Source organism: Micromys minutus (genome assembly GCF_963924665.1).
Source record: "Micromys minutus genome assembly, chromosome: 6".
Classification (NCBI taxonomy): domain Eukaryota; kingdom Metazoa; phylum Chordata; class Mammalia; order Rodentia; family Muridae; genus Micromys; species Micromys minutus.
Window position 1 is genome coordinate 75,456,169 of NC_137975.1, and position 16,886 is coordinate 75,473,054.

At 44.1% G+C, this 16,886-nt stretch overlaps 1 protein-coding gene across 1 annotated transcript in view; it reads left to right on the top strand.

The window, feature by feature from the left end:
* Positions 1-15,716, top strand: part of DCDC2 (doublecortin domain containing 2) — a 134,491-nt gene extending 118,775 nt beyond the window's left edge. Inside the window, exons 10-11 of the mRNA XM_080917758.1 lie at positions 11,252-11,554; positions 15,487-15,716. Coding sequence (XP_080773884.1) covers positions 11,252-11,554; positions 15,487-15,576 — 393 coding nt within the window. The 3' untranslated portion in view covers positions 15,577-15,716. The remainder of the gene's footprint in view (positions 1-11,251; positions 11,555-15,486) is intronic.
* Positions 15,717-16,886: the final 1,170 nt, after the last annotated feature.

The window sequence follows — 16,886 nt, forward strand, 5'->3', positions numbered from 1 at the left end:
TCTAAGTCTTACATGAGGTTGCTGTTTTAATTGGAATCTTATTAACTTTTATCTTTAGACAAACATAAAATAATCTTATCATCTCAAAGATTATGGAACTAATCTCTTGGTTTTATTTTTTACAATTTAGGTATTGTTTATTAAATCTTCTACCCCATGACTGTGGGAGCTGGTTATTCCAGTGCTCCTCCTTCCTCTCTCCTCTCTCCATCCTCCTCCCTCCTCTCTCCTCCTTCCTCCCTCTTCCCTCCTCTCTCCACCTTTCTCTCTCCTCCCTCCTCCCTCCTCCCTCTTCCCTCCTCTCTCCACCTTCCTCTCTCCTTCCTCCTCCCTCTTCCCTCCTCTCTCCACCTTCCTCTCTTCTCCCTCCTCCCTCCTCCCTCCTCCCTCCTCCCTCCTCTCTCCTCCCTCCTCTCTCCTCCCTCCTCCCTCTTCCCTCCTCTCTCCACCTTCCTCTCTCCTCCCTCCTCCCTCCTCCCTCTTCCCTCCTCTCTCCACCTTCCTCTCTCCTCCCTCCTCCCTCCTCCCTCCTCCCTCTTCCCTCCTCTCTCCACCTTCCTCTCTCCTCCCTCCTCCCTCCTCCCTCCTCCCTCTTCCCTCCTCTCTCCACCTTCCTCTCTCCTCCCTCCTCCCTCCTCCCTCCTCCCTCTTCCCTCCTCTCTCCACCTTCCTCTCTCCTCCCTCCTCCCTCCTCCCTCCTCCCTCTTCCCTCCTCTCTCCACCTTCCTCTCTCCTCCCTCCTCCCTCCTCCCTCCTCTCTCCACCTTCCTCTCTCCTCCCTCCTCCCTCTTCCCTCCTCCCTCCCAGCCAGAAGTCAACATAATGTATAAGCATACCCTTTGCCCTTATTTCTACTATAATTTTATGACTTTTGCTGGCTTATTTTGGATCTGCAGGCTGTCCTCACTGTATCTTCCTCAGCTACACTGTCACCTTCCTGACTTTCTCGCTTGGCTATGGCCCGTCGATTTTCCTTTGCTTAGCTTTCTGTGCACCCATCGCCGAAGCTGTGGGTCTGTCTTCCTGACCCATTCTGCACGGCTGACTATGCAATCTCACTGAAGCTGCCTAGTCTGTGTCTGCATGTGCTTCTCAGATCGGCCTGGAATTTCCTTATCGCTATTTTGAGAATTTTCTGTGTTTCTCTGGTGTATGGATCCTGGTATTTGGATTCCATGTCTTTTTTCGTGTGTGTGTGTGTGTGTGTGTGTGTGTGTGTGTGTGTGTGTGTGTGTGATTAATCCTTTATTATAGGAAAGTTCCCCACACAAAATGAAGGTGTAATCAATTTCCCTTTAGCCAGAGAAATACTCCATGGGAGTCATATCCTGTGGGAGAGACATTTTGAACCTGTGGCCTCATGCATACAAGGCAAATGCTCTACCACTGAGCTACAGTCCCAGTGAGAGGCTTTTTATATCTGAAAATAGCCTTGATTTCTCTACTCAAACTTGATTGTCAGTATGGCTATGTGTAAAATTCTAGGGTCACCTGACTTGTCTCAGGACTTGGAAAACCCTGTTCAATTAGCTTCCCACCCAGGAGGGCAGTTGAGAACTTTGAAGTTCTGTGATTAACACTTCCCCATTGCTGGGCTCATTTTCTTGTTCCTGGTATTCCCAGTTTCCAGGGAGGCTCCTGGGGTAGGCCTTCTCACACGCTGACCGTTCACTGTGCTTCTCTCCTGGAAATATCTGATTCTGGTTCTGGCAGAAACGTTGAGTTATTTCTCTAATAATCTTCTTTCTTGAACTTCAGTATTTGTACATAGATCCTACTATACTGAAGTCCTAATCATCTTTTCTGCTCTGCGTCTCTATAAATCATTTCTTAAAAAGTCAAGTTATATCATATATATTCATATATATGTGTATATATATGATACTTATATATGTTACATCACATAAACAAAACGCAAGTCACACCTAAAAATATGCCGGGCCGGGGACTGAGCTCAGCGCTTTGTGCTTCCTGGGCAGGGGCTCTTCCCTGCCACACACTCTCAGCTGCCACCCTGCTGCTATTCTCATTTGGGCTGCCATATGGTTAACTTCTGGAATCTTTCATACTTCTGAATGTTCTTGTCCTTTCCCCCATGTTGTCTATGTGTGTATGTTTGTGTGGTATGTACTTGATTGTATGCATGTGCACATGGGTACATGTGTGTGTGGAAGTTAGAGATTTGATTTCTGGGTGTCTTTATCACCATTAGCCTTTTTTTTTTTTTTTTCTTTTTAAAGCAAAGGTGTCTCACTAACCCTGGATCACATTAGTTTGAATAACAGAGCCTCAGGGATTCTTCAGTCTCTGATCCCCCACCCCCGCCTCCCCACCACAGTTCTAGGGTTAATGATGCATATATGCCTGGCTATTAAGTGGGTGCTAGGACTCTGAGTCAGGTTCTCATGCTTGTGAAACAGCCACTTTAACAGCTCCACCATCTCCCCAGCCCTGAGTGTTCTTTTATAGCGTACTATTCTTGTTTCATGGATGTGACCTCTTCCCTAAATACTGACGCTCTGCTGTTTCAAACTTCATTTTTCTGGTGTAGTTCTTAGAGGTTTCCTCTTTATCTTTCTGTTTTGATTTCTGCTTTGGTGCTAGATAGATTTTTTTCTTTTTTGAGTCACCAAGGACATCGCAGAGCAGAGTTTGCTGAGATCCAGGGCAGTGTGTTTGGCTCACAGCATTTACAGAAAGAACCTTTCTCTCTCCCTCTCTCTTCTCTGGTAGTTTTAGTATTTCTCTTGTGATTTTTATGAGAACTCACTTTAGGTATTTGCTTTGTCAGTGTGAGCCTAGCGCTGAGTAGTTAGGACTTTGAAAAGGGGACTTTGGACTCTTACCAGGAGACTTCTCAGTGGCTCTGGTACAAGGTGTGTGCACGCCCATTCTTTACTCTCTCCTTTTGGGTATTTGTGTTTTCTTACATCCAATCTGTTTTGGACATACAGTCTATTGACTTTATTACATCCCAATTCTTGTTGCTATTATTTCTTTTTATGGCTGGATTCCTTTAAAAGTTCCCTTTACTGATACTTTGGAGGGACATTTGGAAGATGTCGGGGGCAAAACAAAGTATAATGTTCAATTTAGTGTTCAACCAGAAGTCACTTTCATCCTAAACTGTCTTCACTTAATCTACACTAGGGATACAGAGCTGGTGGTCTGTGACCGGATTCCCCAGGGGTAGGATGGAGACATGGTGGTCTGTGACCGGATTCCCCAGGGGTAGGATGGAGACATGGTGGTCTGTGACCGGATTCCCCAGGGGTAGGATGGAGACATGGTGGTCTGTGACTGGATTCCCCAGGAGGTAGTTAGTGGCCAACCTGGAGTATACTGTGCCTGCATTGGTTTGGCATGCCACATGTTTTGTTTTTTTTTTTTTAAAGCTGGTTCTTCCTATTCTCCTACATGTGTCCCAAGTTAAGCATTTATATTGCCCACACAGCCCCTTGGGTAGTTTCAGCTGTGACTCCTGTTTACATCTACAGAATGCAATACCATTTCAAAGACTATAACCAGTGAAGAGGGGTTTTGAAATCTGAACCCCCAGATTTCCTGGCGTGGTCTATCACTGACTCGACCCTGCTTCTCAGAGATGACCAGTAGTCACATGAAGCTTCTTCCAGGAACCCAGCAAGAGGCAGGGCCTACGAGAATCTAGTTTTCAAACGCAGTAACACAACCTCAACTCCTCCTCAGTCAAGTGCACTTACTAAGTAGAAGTAAAACATTTAGAACCACAGGGAGCTGGGACTCAATTTTTTATTTTGTCATAGAAGAAACAAAACTCTCTTTGGAGAGAGTTATTCTTCCACAGATACACCACACGCTGCTGATGCTGTTGGCACGGCAGGAGTCCAGAGGCACTGGCTTCTGGTTTACGGCTGTCTTAGAACCCCTCATGAAGGGCAGTGGAGAGATTGTCTTCTGCCTGAGCATGAAAGGAATCAGAAGCTCGAGTCCATTGGTGCACACTGTATGCCAGCCACAGGTGTTGGTGCACACTGTATGCCAGCCACAGGTGTTGGTGCACACTGTATGCCAGCCACAGGTGTGAGGTGGGTCCAGTTCCTGCTGGGGCTGGGAGCATCCCAAACTCAGGGAGCCTCGGGATGAGGAGGAGCCAGACCTTCCGTGAGCTCACCAGAAATTAGACTCTTAGCAAATCCGAGTTTGTAGGTTGATGTTTAATTGAGAGAAATGGTGTAAAACATTAAAATGTAGCCTGCGGGGAATTTCCGTGAAAATGAAAGAAAACCAACATTTCCTTTTAAAATGAGAAAACGTACTGTGCTCCCCTTTCCAATGATGACTTCATAATCCCACACTCGCTGGATGCTTCCGGTAAACTACATTTTAATGTGGGTGCTACAGAGCTCTCAGAGCCCTTTGGGGCCTGGGTGAGTAGCTACTGGCCAGTGGCAGGCTCAGCCTCGCCCCTCATCTGGACCTTCGGATTCTTCAGATAATCACCATCTCTGTGGCCTTTGTGCCCTCAGACAATGTCAGTCCCCTCCTCCTCCATGAAAGTAAGCCAGAAAGCTGAGGGCAAGGAAGCCGTACTTAGCTATCATGAAAAATTGAAACTGATTATTTCCAAATACCTCATTCAGCTGGGTAGGAAATGATTTTAGTTTCCATGGGAACAGAAATAAAAACAAGCATGATATTTCTGTGCTTTCACCACCACTGCCTCTGCCATCAAGTACAGAAATACGCTTCTGTTCCAAAGCGAGCACCGGACCTGCTCACGTCTGTCTCCACGTCGCCCCTGCGGTCCCCATGGAGCCCAGCTGGTCTCTCCGTGTTTATTGATTCAGCTCTTTGCTTTCTCAGTTTCTCCACAGTGGTGTGTTTTCAGGATGAGAAGAATGAGGTTCAGGAAAGGGGGGTTAGATAGAGTACTGGCACTAGAAAATTCTATGCATTTTAGCTAGCTGAAATCTTAACACCTGAAGCTATATCTCACAAATGGTGGTGTTAATACAATAAATGAAAACACTTTCTTTTCTCAGCGGGCTGGGAATCAGCCAGAAACCCAAATGTTATGAGGATATAGCCAGTTATAACAACTCCAAACTTTTCTCAACTTTTCATACACATCAAGTGCCTGCTCAGAGTGTGAGAAGCTCAATAGTAAGATATGGTATGGACAGATATAGACAACATGTACTCAAAATTCCATTGCTGATGTCATGTAAAAGAGGAAATCTGCTTTAGCATCTCTAATAACTAATATTAAGAGCAATTACCAAGATGTATTCTATTATACATTATATAACATGTAATATATTACTGATAAATTGTGTGCTCTTTAAAAGGCAAAAGTTGATTTTCCTATACAGAGCTGTGTGTTTGAAGGTCTGTGGTGTCTGTGATTGTATACATGTGTATAGTATGTATACGTCTCTAACCCACTGTTTCATGTGCTCCGTGTGAATGCCAAGGAGCCTGGAAGACTGAGACCACAGAAGTTTGAATGACTTCTGCACCCCTGGTTATGTAATACATAATTTAAATCCAGTAGAAAGAACAAATCTTTAAACTGCAGTGAAAGGCACTTGTGCCTTATGTATAGGAAACTGTGCAATTACTCACAGGCATGAGCTCATCATGAAATCTCAGGATATGTATACCCCTGGGAGGAACGATCTCTATAGAAAAACCTGTTTTCTGAAAAACTGAGTCACAAACTGACCAAACTTTGATGTAAGTGTCAGGTAGAGGACAGGATTGTGGGTAAAACTCTTTCCAGGCACCGCGTTTGAAAGTCTGTTTTCTTGACCCCAAATGACCCCACCAGCAGTCACCCGTTTCCTTTTCCCCAGATCCTAGCAGTGGGCTGGCAGGTTGTAGGATAAAAATGTCACTTTCTCTTAAAGAGGCATATCACAGCTAGAATGCCTGTTTTAATGTGACACATGTGTGACCAGGCTTGCTGCTCACGTGGTCTAGAACTCTGTGGTGCAGTGTCAGTGGGGTCCATCAGGAATGCTGTCCTCTGTGGAGGTGTTACCAGGTACTGATGTTAAGGCTTCTGACTCGGATCCTTCCGAGTGGAGTTCTACTGTGTTCTCTAAACTCTTCATCTCAGGGAAAACTCACTGAATTCTGTCTTCTTCCATATCTGCAAATCAGGGCAATAGCAGTATTATTCTTGAGTCGTTGTTGGGGACCAATACGAATGGCATTATGTATGTGAGACACATAGAACGTGACATCAGGCACCAGCACAGAGCTGGACAAATGTGTGTCCCTCCTCGTCACCAGTGCTTTCCCAAGGCGATTGTTACCCCCTTACCTCATTAAAGACGATGAACATCCCTTGTCTGCCACTGTGGGCTTAGGGGTGAATAAGAGAAGGCCTCTCTTGAATGATTTCCAGGGGTCTCCACAGAGGAGTTTGACTTTTCTCCCATCATTCCATCTCCATGCCAGTGTTCTGGAGGAAGGGAGAGGCTCTTATCTGGTGAGCAATTTGTGTTCACTGATTTTGTATGACCTACAATTAGAGGATTAGAAAGTCCTAAAGAAATCAATACATGGAGAGGCCTAGCACTCTCCTAATCAATACAGGAGAGTGATCCCACCCAGAGGAGCCAGGCAGTTTAATGGAGCAGCTGTGCTAATTACGGGGAAGATGCACTATTCATGCACAGACACGAGGAACAGCCTGGATTCTGTTGCACAGGGGAGTGGGCGAAGGGTTTTTGTGTATTGTTTTCCTCAGAGGATTCTCCTCACATCAAATTTCAACCTGGGAAAGACTCCATTTATCCTTTCCCATTAATGATCTCTCTCTGTCTCTCCATCTCTCCGTCTCTCCGTCTCTCTGTGTATGTGTGTAGGGAAGGCAGTAGTAGTACTTGGGTAGTGCACTGCATATTATGTCTGTTCTTTTGTGACTGGGTTACCTCACTCAGGATGATATTCTCTAGTTCCATCCATTTGCCTCAGAATTTCCTAAAGTCATTGTTTCTAAATTTTATGTATTCCAGATTGGCCTCAAATTTACTGTGTATGTTATTAGTGCTGGGATTAGAAACACATGTCACCACACCCTCCACTACATCTAATTTTCTTCAGTGCTGGGGTTTGAAAACAGGGCTTTGCGCATACTAGGCAAGCACTTCACCAGCTGAGCCACATCCCCAGCCCTGTACTGGAGAGTTTCATCAGACAGATCTCAAAGGCAAGAAAAGCCTAGGAAGCCATTCAAATGTTCTTAGTCCTCAATGTATGTGGCCTTACTTGGTCCAGCATCAGGCTGCTCATCTGCCTTGCTTGGATGCTGGAGTGCCTCCAGCAGGCCACTCGAGGAAGGAAGAATGCAGCCCAACATAGGGGTCCCAGTCCATGTTCTTCCTGCTGAGAAACAGCTACATCTGGAGCAGATGTGGCTTTCAATCTCCAGTGTGCACAGATGCCACTGGGGATGTTTAGGACGGTGGCCCACAAGTCTGCCCGTTCACCAGGCAGGAAGGGGATGGCTGAGTCTGCGACGGGTGGAATCTGGTTTGGTTCCAGGTGAATGCCAAGAGTATGGAGGGGCCTTCTCCAGGAGACTTAGTAGACCCTTGTTGAAGGAGCTGTTCATTGCTGGTCGTTGCTTGCCCAATCTGCTTTATTCATGGCATGTGTCTTTCTCAGGCTGAACCTGAGGGATTAAATACCTTTTGTGGGAGAAAAACTCACTGGCTAAGTAGTATCTAGATACCTCATTAGCATGAAGAACTCTAGGTTTTTAAGCATGATGATTGTTACAGTCCTCTTAGTGGGATGTCATGGTTACGTGTTCCAGGACAGGTAGAGCCTGGCTGCCAGTTGGTTCCAGTGCCTGCTGGTCTCAATTATGTGATTTCCTGGGGTTTTCCTGCTTCCGCCTTACCTTCTGTCTGGTGGTACAGTCCACTTGCCCCACAGTCTGGCTGCAATCCTTTGAGGCTTGAGCCATCTTCACCCTCAGAGGGGACTGAAAACTTTCCGAGCTTGCTGAGTCCAGAGAGGTCTTACTGACCGCTCTCCTTTATAGAAGTGAATGTTCCAACTGGAATACAGCTACACAGGGAGGCTCTGGATAACTACCGTCATGTAGAGGAGTGCACCTTTCTTTGCAGGACCTTACCACAGTTTAGGTTTTAACTTGTGTGCATGTGCGTGTGTGCATGTGTGTGCGTGTGTGTGTGTGTAAAGCTGGGTGTTCTGGAATTGACTGATTGATGTATACACTAGAAACATTGTAGATAATTTAATATATGATTTAAAGGAATTTTTACCAAAAAAAGCACACATTCCTTTTACTTACTCATTTCAGATCTGTCAGAGCAGTGGGCTTTCTTTGGTGTTTTCTCATTTTTTTTCTTTTTTCCCTGAATGGCAGCACCATGGTAACCGTAGGTTTTCTTTCAGACTCAGGGTATCTTAAAGGATTATAAGCCTCTTAACTAATGTTACCATCTTATTTAAATTGATGAAATTGCTATTTCAGTATCATAATCTTCATCTTATTAAGTTGTGCCTTGTGTCCATGACTTTGTTTGATGATCACTAAGTAGCCATGCTGGGGACGTCTAATGGAAAGAATGAGATAAGAGCGTAATGCTGATGGCGGCTGGCACCGGTGCTGATGACAGGGATCAGAGTGCGAATGTAGAACTAGATGCTAAGAAATTTACACCAGCCTTCTGTAAAGGCAGAAAAGTAAACATCTGGGAATCAGTCAAAGAGGGAGGTTAAACCTAAGAGGAGGGGGCTGGAGAGATGGCTCGGTGGTTAAGAGCACCAACTGTTCTTCCAGAGGTCCTGAGTTCAAATCCCAGCAACTACATGGTGGCTCACAACCATCTGTAATGAGATATAATGCCTTCTTTTGGTGTGTCTGAAGACAGCTGTACTTATATATAATAAGTAAATAAATCTTTAAAAAAAGACTAAGAGGAGGAGAAAAATCTAAAACGGGAATCATGTCCTTATTTTATAATTAATTATTAGTTACAGATCCAGATGTCAGGGAAACAGGTCCTCCCACATCCCCCCACACTTACATGTAATCATCTCAACAGACTTTAGCAAGCACTTGGAGGAGCAAGGGCAGCATTTACTTATGAAAACAATTAAATTATGAGTGTTCCCCCTATTTTTATGAAAACTTTATCTAGACACTCTCCTCCCCATGTAAGGAGGATCGTACTGAGGCCCCAGGGCCAGGAAGTTGCCCATGGAGAAGAAGTGGGTGAAGATTGTCCTTGACCCTGGATGGTGGGGTTGATGATACAGTCAAGAGATGTCAACGCAGGCCAGCCTAGGCTTCAAATATGGGAATCTGTCCCATGCAAAGTAAAGCCACAAGCTGTGCACATGAACTAGTTTTTAAGCCACTGGTGTGCAATTATCCTGTTGTCTGAGAAATTCCGAATGAGCCCAGCTTTTCTCAGCTGTTAGCACTGTAGCGTTTCTGAATTTCTATCCAATATTTCTTATACAACTCTGTCCAGCAGTCCTCGAAATGCCCACTCCTAGATCTTGTTGGAAGCCTCCGAGAAAGGCTTCAGGTTGTTAATTCTTTAAACAGTTTAATCAGTGAGGCGTGGTGTAGACATCACTGGCCCTGGCCACTAGAAGCCGGATTTTCCGGGGCTCAGCACCCACCCATCTTGGTGTCCTGCTGCATGGGGTCATAAGCACTGAGAGTGTCAGTATTTTTCTCATTCATGTCATCAGGACAGGAAATGCACCACATGGAACTCCTGGGGGTTCCATGGAAGTGCTCTGTGCTGGCCTGTACCATTGAGGGGTCTCTGACTCAGTAGCTTGTGTTGGGGGGCACTGCTGTCTTGAGCTCAAGTGCTACAAGCCATGAACGTGGACCACACATTCACTCTTTAGTATCCCCATTTTTAAATTCCATGGTGTTTTTCATCGTGTACAAATTTTCCATCTCTCTGATTCATTTAATTTGTAACTTTTTTTCTTTTTAATGTTTTTGTACATGAAAAATACATTGTAATTTCCTCTTTAGTTTATCCCTTGTTAATATATGGAAGCAATCATTTTCACATGACACGTTTTCTGTCATTATTATTGTTTTATTTATGTTTTCTGAGTTAGGTCTCGATATGCAGCCCTCACTGGCTCGGAACTTGGTATGTAAGTCAGGCTTCCCTGACACGTTTAGTGATTCTCCTGCCTCTACTTACTGAGGGCTGGGATTATAGTCATGGGCTGCCACAGCTGCCACAGCCGACTTTTTGTTTTGATGACAATATTTTCTTCTTCTTTTCTAATGGCTCTTTATGGCTTCAAGGTGTGTGTCTCAGTGACTCAGTTTGATCTCTTTTGAGAGAGGCGAGATGAGGGTGTGGGGAGGAGATGGAAAAGCTACCCTGTCTCCAATGAGCCTGAGTTTTGCTTATCCTCAGTCACTACTAGGTCCACACCTTTTCCAACTCTGGTTTCTTCCTGGAATTTGCCTCCTATGGACTTCCTCCTGGTCCGGACACTCGGATAGTCAGTGCTGAGTGCTGGTGCTTGACTTGAACCTTGGTACGATAGCCCATGCTCTAGTTTTTCCAGTCCTCGGGGAACACTGCATTCTTTTCTTTATTTTTAACTACATGTTTAATATCATATAGGCAAGCTAGAAGTAGAAAAATAGGCTTTGGACAGAAATTGGGCATCATTATATAAGTATATAAGCTTTATATGTGCTTATAACATTTAAAAATTTGCATCCATGGATAAGTTCTCAACTCTGAGGCCTTAGGTGGAAACCTAAAAACAGCAGAAAAGCCCAGTTTACATCCTGGTGCAATTGCCTCCCCTGTAGGCTGGCTGGACAATCCCCACAGAATGATGTCATAACCTGACTTGTTCCTCTGGGTCATTAACAAGGCAGCCATTATTCCAGGACCCTGCTGTCTGATTTCCTGGCTGCCATATGGATTAGGACCTGGAACCATAGCACAGTTCAGATGATAGCTCAACCATCAGGACTGTGCCAGGATGCTTTCTGTGCCTTCCTTGTCTTACCCATAAGACAGAACGAGCCCGGACTCTCAGGCTTCTCTAGTGAAGATTTTAAGGGCCATCTATGGCAGACGATCAGCAAACATAAACCCTGTAAACCACTCTGCAGTTGTGAGGTTTCACTTTACCATAATGTATCTGTCACAGTTCTACAGTGTGCGATGACAGAGCCCCATCACACTCCTTTCAGCTCCTGTTGTTTCTTTTGCTTCCCAAGAGGCCAGCAGAAATAGTGGATGAGGAAGAAGATGGAGAGAAAACAAACGAAGATGCCAAACGGAAAGAAGACTTTGCAGCAATGAATGGCGAGACTGAAGACAGAGCAGGTAGTAAAGCGGCTGATGCCCCTGAGCCGGAGGAGGGAATCCCAAAGCAAGGGGAGAAGAAGGCAAGTCCTTCTCGGGCAAACGGTGGCACCGACGAAGAGAATGGTGAGGAATTGGACCAGATTACTGAGGAGCTTCAACCAACAGTGGATGAGAAAGGAAAGGCTGAAGGAGACAACAGTGGACAAGATGAGGTATTTCCATTGTTATTAGCTTGCTTGTGCACAAATGAGCGTGCACATGCTCTCACACACATGGGTATGCTTAGGGAAGTAGCCCAGCATATTTAGGAAAGTAGCCAAACACTTAGAATCTGCAGCAAATCTCCTTATCATAGTTAGGAATGCTAAGCACCATTTATTTATTTTAATTTCTACTTGTTTCAGTTAACAAGCACTGTCATGCATGTTTTTCATTTTGTCCTCTATCTGCCCATCCATGTACCCATTTATGTACCCACCCACCCACCCATCCATCCTATTCACCCATCAACCTATTCATTCCCTCTCTCACCCATCTGACACCCGCCTATCAGGTTAAGACAAGAGAAGAACAAATTAGAAAATGGGATTGAATTCAGCGAAACCTTGAACTAACTTAGAGACCATCATGCACATTCCCAGCGTCTTCCTTGCTCCTTAGAGAAATTAGAGTCTAGTAGTTTCGCCTGCTTTAGGTAGATTAATGAAGCATCCAGTGTACCATTACTGAATTGTTTCAGTGCAAAGCACGGGAGAGAGGAAGTTCAAGAGCAGAGTGGCGCAAAGTACTCTCGGGGCCAGGCTTTAACAGTCAGTCCAAACCTATCTGCATTCGACTATACACACCTACAGAGCATCTTCAACATCTATCTGCATTCGACTATACACTCCTACAGAACATCGTCAACATCTATCTGCATTCGACTATACACTCCTACAGAGCATCTTCAACATCTATCTGCATTCGACTATACACTCCTACAGAGCATCTTCAACACCTAGTGGAAAACACTAGGCATGCCTTGCACGTCATCTTTACTCAAGGTGATCTTTTCACAGAGGCTGTGTAACACATACAGAACACAACTTCTCACGTGGAGCTCAGCACAGTCCTCTGGCTGTGCATATGGCAACAATAGCAGGGCTCACAGAGCTCCCTGTTGTAGTCTTTGATGGAAGCCTACAGAATGAAAGCAAAGGGCAGTTCTACAGGGGGCTCTGTAGGAAGATCCTAGCATGCAGTCTTCCAGGGGTTGAGCTTGATTCAGTGTGCAACCTGGTTAGACTAAATACATGGCTATTAAAGATCAGAGGGCATTATGTTAAGCAGAACAAACCTGGTGCAAATGCTGTATGAGCTCCTGTGCATAAAAATGTATTCGGACTTTATAGAAGCAGAGGGTAGGATATGGTTAAGGGGAAAGAGGGTTGGGTCTAGGGAGATATTGGCAAAAGAACAGAACATTTCAATTCTGAGGAATAAGTTCAGGAGCTGTGTTGTCCAGCCTGATGCCTATTCCTAAGAATGTGTGTTTATATTCGAAGATCTGAAAGGAGTACTTCTATTTCTACTGATTGAAAAGGTAATGTTGATGTTAATGATTCAAGTTTGCCATTCATTCCACAATGTATATATGTTTTAGGACATTATATGTCACAAACATATGTACTTTTTCAATTAAAATAAATTAACTTAAAAATTGAATTAGGAAAGAGGGCTTTTGATAGGAATTAGGCATCACTTAAGTTCAGGGTTATATAACTTGAGAAGGGTCTGAACCTCAGGTGTCTGTGGTATGTAATACAGTTAATATAATTCTTGGAGCTTAGGTAAGCAGCTCATTGGAGACCTTAGGAACCAATCAAATGTTCAAGATGGAACAGTTACTTGCAAGACAATGGAGTCTTCTCGATTCTTCCCTTTCTTGCAATGATTATATATGCTATCTTTGTCCTCATGCACACATACAAACACACATACAAACACGCTCACAAATAAAGAAATTCAGTTTACATGTAATATTTTGTCACATGTGACAGTTCTTATGCAATGTGACAAATAAAAAGATCTAAAATTCAGACACCAAATGCATGATAGCAAACTGACAGTGTAGGAAGCAGCAGGAAGAAGAAGACAGACACACAACAGCAACTGCGTCTACTGACATGAGAGTGAACTGCACTCAAGACACTGTTTGAGATACTTACAGGGAAGCAATGTGAAATAAGATGCAGACCTGAGAACATACAAATACACACATATGTAGGTACATAACTAAAGGAGCATATACACATGCGTATGTACACACATAAGCATATACAGGCATTCTTTCAACTAGATAGATACAAATAATCACTGGCATATATACTTTCATAGATATATGAAGTACCTTTGCATATATACACATACATGAATATATACACACATATTCATGCATGAATATATACACACATATACATGCATGAGTGTATACATATATTCATATATGTACTCATAAATGTACTTATACACATATATATTTGCATATGTATATATACATGCATGTCTACACATATACATATATATGAACATGCATATATATACTTGTGTGTGCACATGAGTATATATATTCATACACATATGTGCACATGCATATATGCATACATACACATATACATCTACACGTTTATACATACACACATATATTTATTTCTCTTTTTCAGCATAAATCATGGATATGGGGTTTCGTGATCTAGAGCTGCTTGTTCTTAAGACTGAGGGGCCCTTATGAGGCTGTGAAGCCTCCAGAATTTCATGAACTCTCGTTTGAAAACCAGGCAGCTCTCATCTCACATCTCAGCAGCAGCCTAATGGGTAGATGAATAAGTGTTACAAATGTCATTGATAACAGGGGATGTTCAAGGAACAATGGTTGTTCCTGGAGATAATCTGCCTTTCTGCTTTGGTTTTACATCTTTCTCTTCCCTGCCGGACACTGATGCTTTTTGTCCCTTGACATCCTACCATGAATCTGCATTCTGGTGGAAGACCAAGAGCCATGGTCATGGGTAGTCACTGGGTCAGGGGACATAGAGGAGCAGAGAGAGGACTGTGGGTAGTCACTGGGTCAGAAGACATGGAGGAGCAGAGGACTGTGGGTAGTCACTGGGTCAGAGGACATGGAGGAGCAGAGGACTGTGGGTAGTCACTGGGTCAGAGGACATGGAGGAGCAGAGGACTGTGGGTAGTTACTGGGTCAGGGGACATGGAGGAGTAGAGGGCCGTGGGTAGTCACAGGGTCAGAAGACATGGAGGAGCAGAGGACTGTGGGTAGTCACTGGGTCAGAGGACATGGAGGAGCAGAGGACTGTGGGTAGTCACTGGGTCAGAGGACATGGAGGAGCAGAGGACCATGGGTAGTCACTGGGTCAGGGGACATGGAGGAGCAGAGGACTGTGGGTAGTCACTGGGTCAGGGGACATGGAGGAGCAGAGGACTGTGAGTAGTCACTGGGTCAGAAGACATAGAGGAGCAGAGAGAGGACTGTGGGTAGTCACTGGGTCAGAGGACATGGAGGAGCAGAGGACTGTGGGTAGTCACTGGGTCAGAAGACATAGAGGAGCAGAGAGAGGACTGTGGGTAGTCACTGGGTCAGAGGACATGGAGGAGCAGAGGACTGTGGGTAGTCACTGGGTCAGGGGACATGGAGGAGCAGAGGACTGTGGGTAGTTACTGGGTCAGAGGACATGGAGGTGAGGATGACAGGCTCTTTCTTCCACTGCCTCTAGAAACACTTAGGGACACAGAGGAAACTGCACCATAAGAGACAAGTCTGTGCTTTCATTTCATCTAGTTATTTACTTGTTTTAGTTTTTTTGAAACAGGCTGGCCTCAAGCCTGTTATGCAGTTGAGGCTGGCTTTGAACTCCTGATCCTCCTGCCTCTACCTCCACAGTGCTGGGATCACAGGTGCATGCCTCCATGTACTGGTGTATGGTCACATGAGGCCTCAGCTCAAATAAAGCAATACTGGGGAAGTGACTGGCTAGAAACAAGGGAAGCCAAGGGATGCTTTGTAGTGCTTTATGGTTACTTTTATGGTTAAATGGGTTATTTATGTAAACTTTATTTAATTATATTTGGTTTGGCCCATTTTTATTTCCAGGCTGGTGTGGATGCTCAAAGACCACCAAGACCAGAAGTGACAGTCACCAGCCCTCAAGAGAATGAAGAGAATGAACCAAACAAGGCGTAGATGGCTTTAAATCAGAATACCCGGGATGTGAGAGGATGCAGAACATAATACTTGAATAATGAACACAGCATCTCTAATGTAGAATGTGGCAATATGGCAGAGCCCTACCTACTGCATTTTAAAGATAGAAGCTACATGAAAGGAAGGGTTAGGTCATTTGTAACTCAGTAACTTATGTGTATGACAGGTGTTTTAAAAGCCCTTTAGAAGAACAAAACGAGAAGGAGGGGATTTGTACTTTAAGACAGCAGTTGGCTACCTGTGTTTGTAAAGGGGAAAGACATGGGCTAGCTCCCACTAGGTACTTTATTATAGACTTGGAAGCAAGAATACTGGCAGCTTGTTCTAAAGCATTTATCTAGGAATGTATAGACTTGTAAAGAATTGGCAATAGGAAAACATGTATTATGTTCTTAAAGCAATAAACTGTTGATTGAACAAATCACAGTTTCAGAGATAATTTGGAGATAGCAAGAGATCGAAGCTGGTGTCCACCTCGGGCTAAGTGCCGCATGGCCAGAGGAAATGCTTCTAGAGCACTTGGTGATTCATGTCCAGTGTGGTGAACGTGGCTAGCATACTCTCAGGCAGAAACCAGAAATCATGATCTAGACATCCTGTGGATTTTTACTGGTCTGTTTTCACTGTGTACCGGGAACAAAGCCTTTCCTTTTCCTATACGCTGCTGGAAAACCCAGTGTTGGTTAATATTAAATTCTTTTCAGGATTTAAAAACTGAACGTTTCATTAAACACAAAGGAACAGAAAAGGAAGCAAAAAGCAGAAGAGTTTATACCCATCCATTTCCTTAGATACTTGCTGTTTTCTGTCATGGCTGTCATGGTTGTTTAGAGATATTCTGTCCATCTGTTCATCCACTCATCCATCTGCCTGTCTGTCCATCCATCTGTCTGTCATTCCATCCATCCACCCATGGTTTTCCTAAGCTTTTAGACTTTCAAGAGACTTTTAGCCTATTTTAGCCTTTCAAGCAGATTTTCTTTCTCTCTGCAATTGTGTGTGTGTGTGTGTGTGTGTGTGTGTATAAATTATTCTATCTGATGGAAATTGTTGAAATAAATCAATAGCCCCAGATCTCCTGATTTTAGTTTGTGGCCGATAACTAACATGCACTCACCTTGTGAGGTACAGATGAAGGAAAAGAGAATTATGGTAGTTTGATGATCAGAGTAGAGATGGTGTCTCTCCCCCATAAATACAGAAATAATACGCTTTTCTCACTTTAAGGAATATATTTTTGCTCGGATAGAAGATGCAAACTGGACGATTTTAGACTGTAGTGCCTTTGT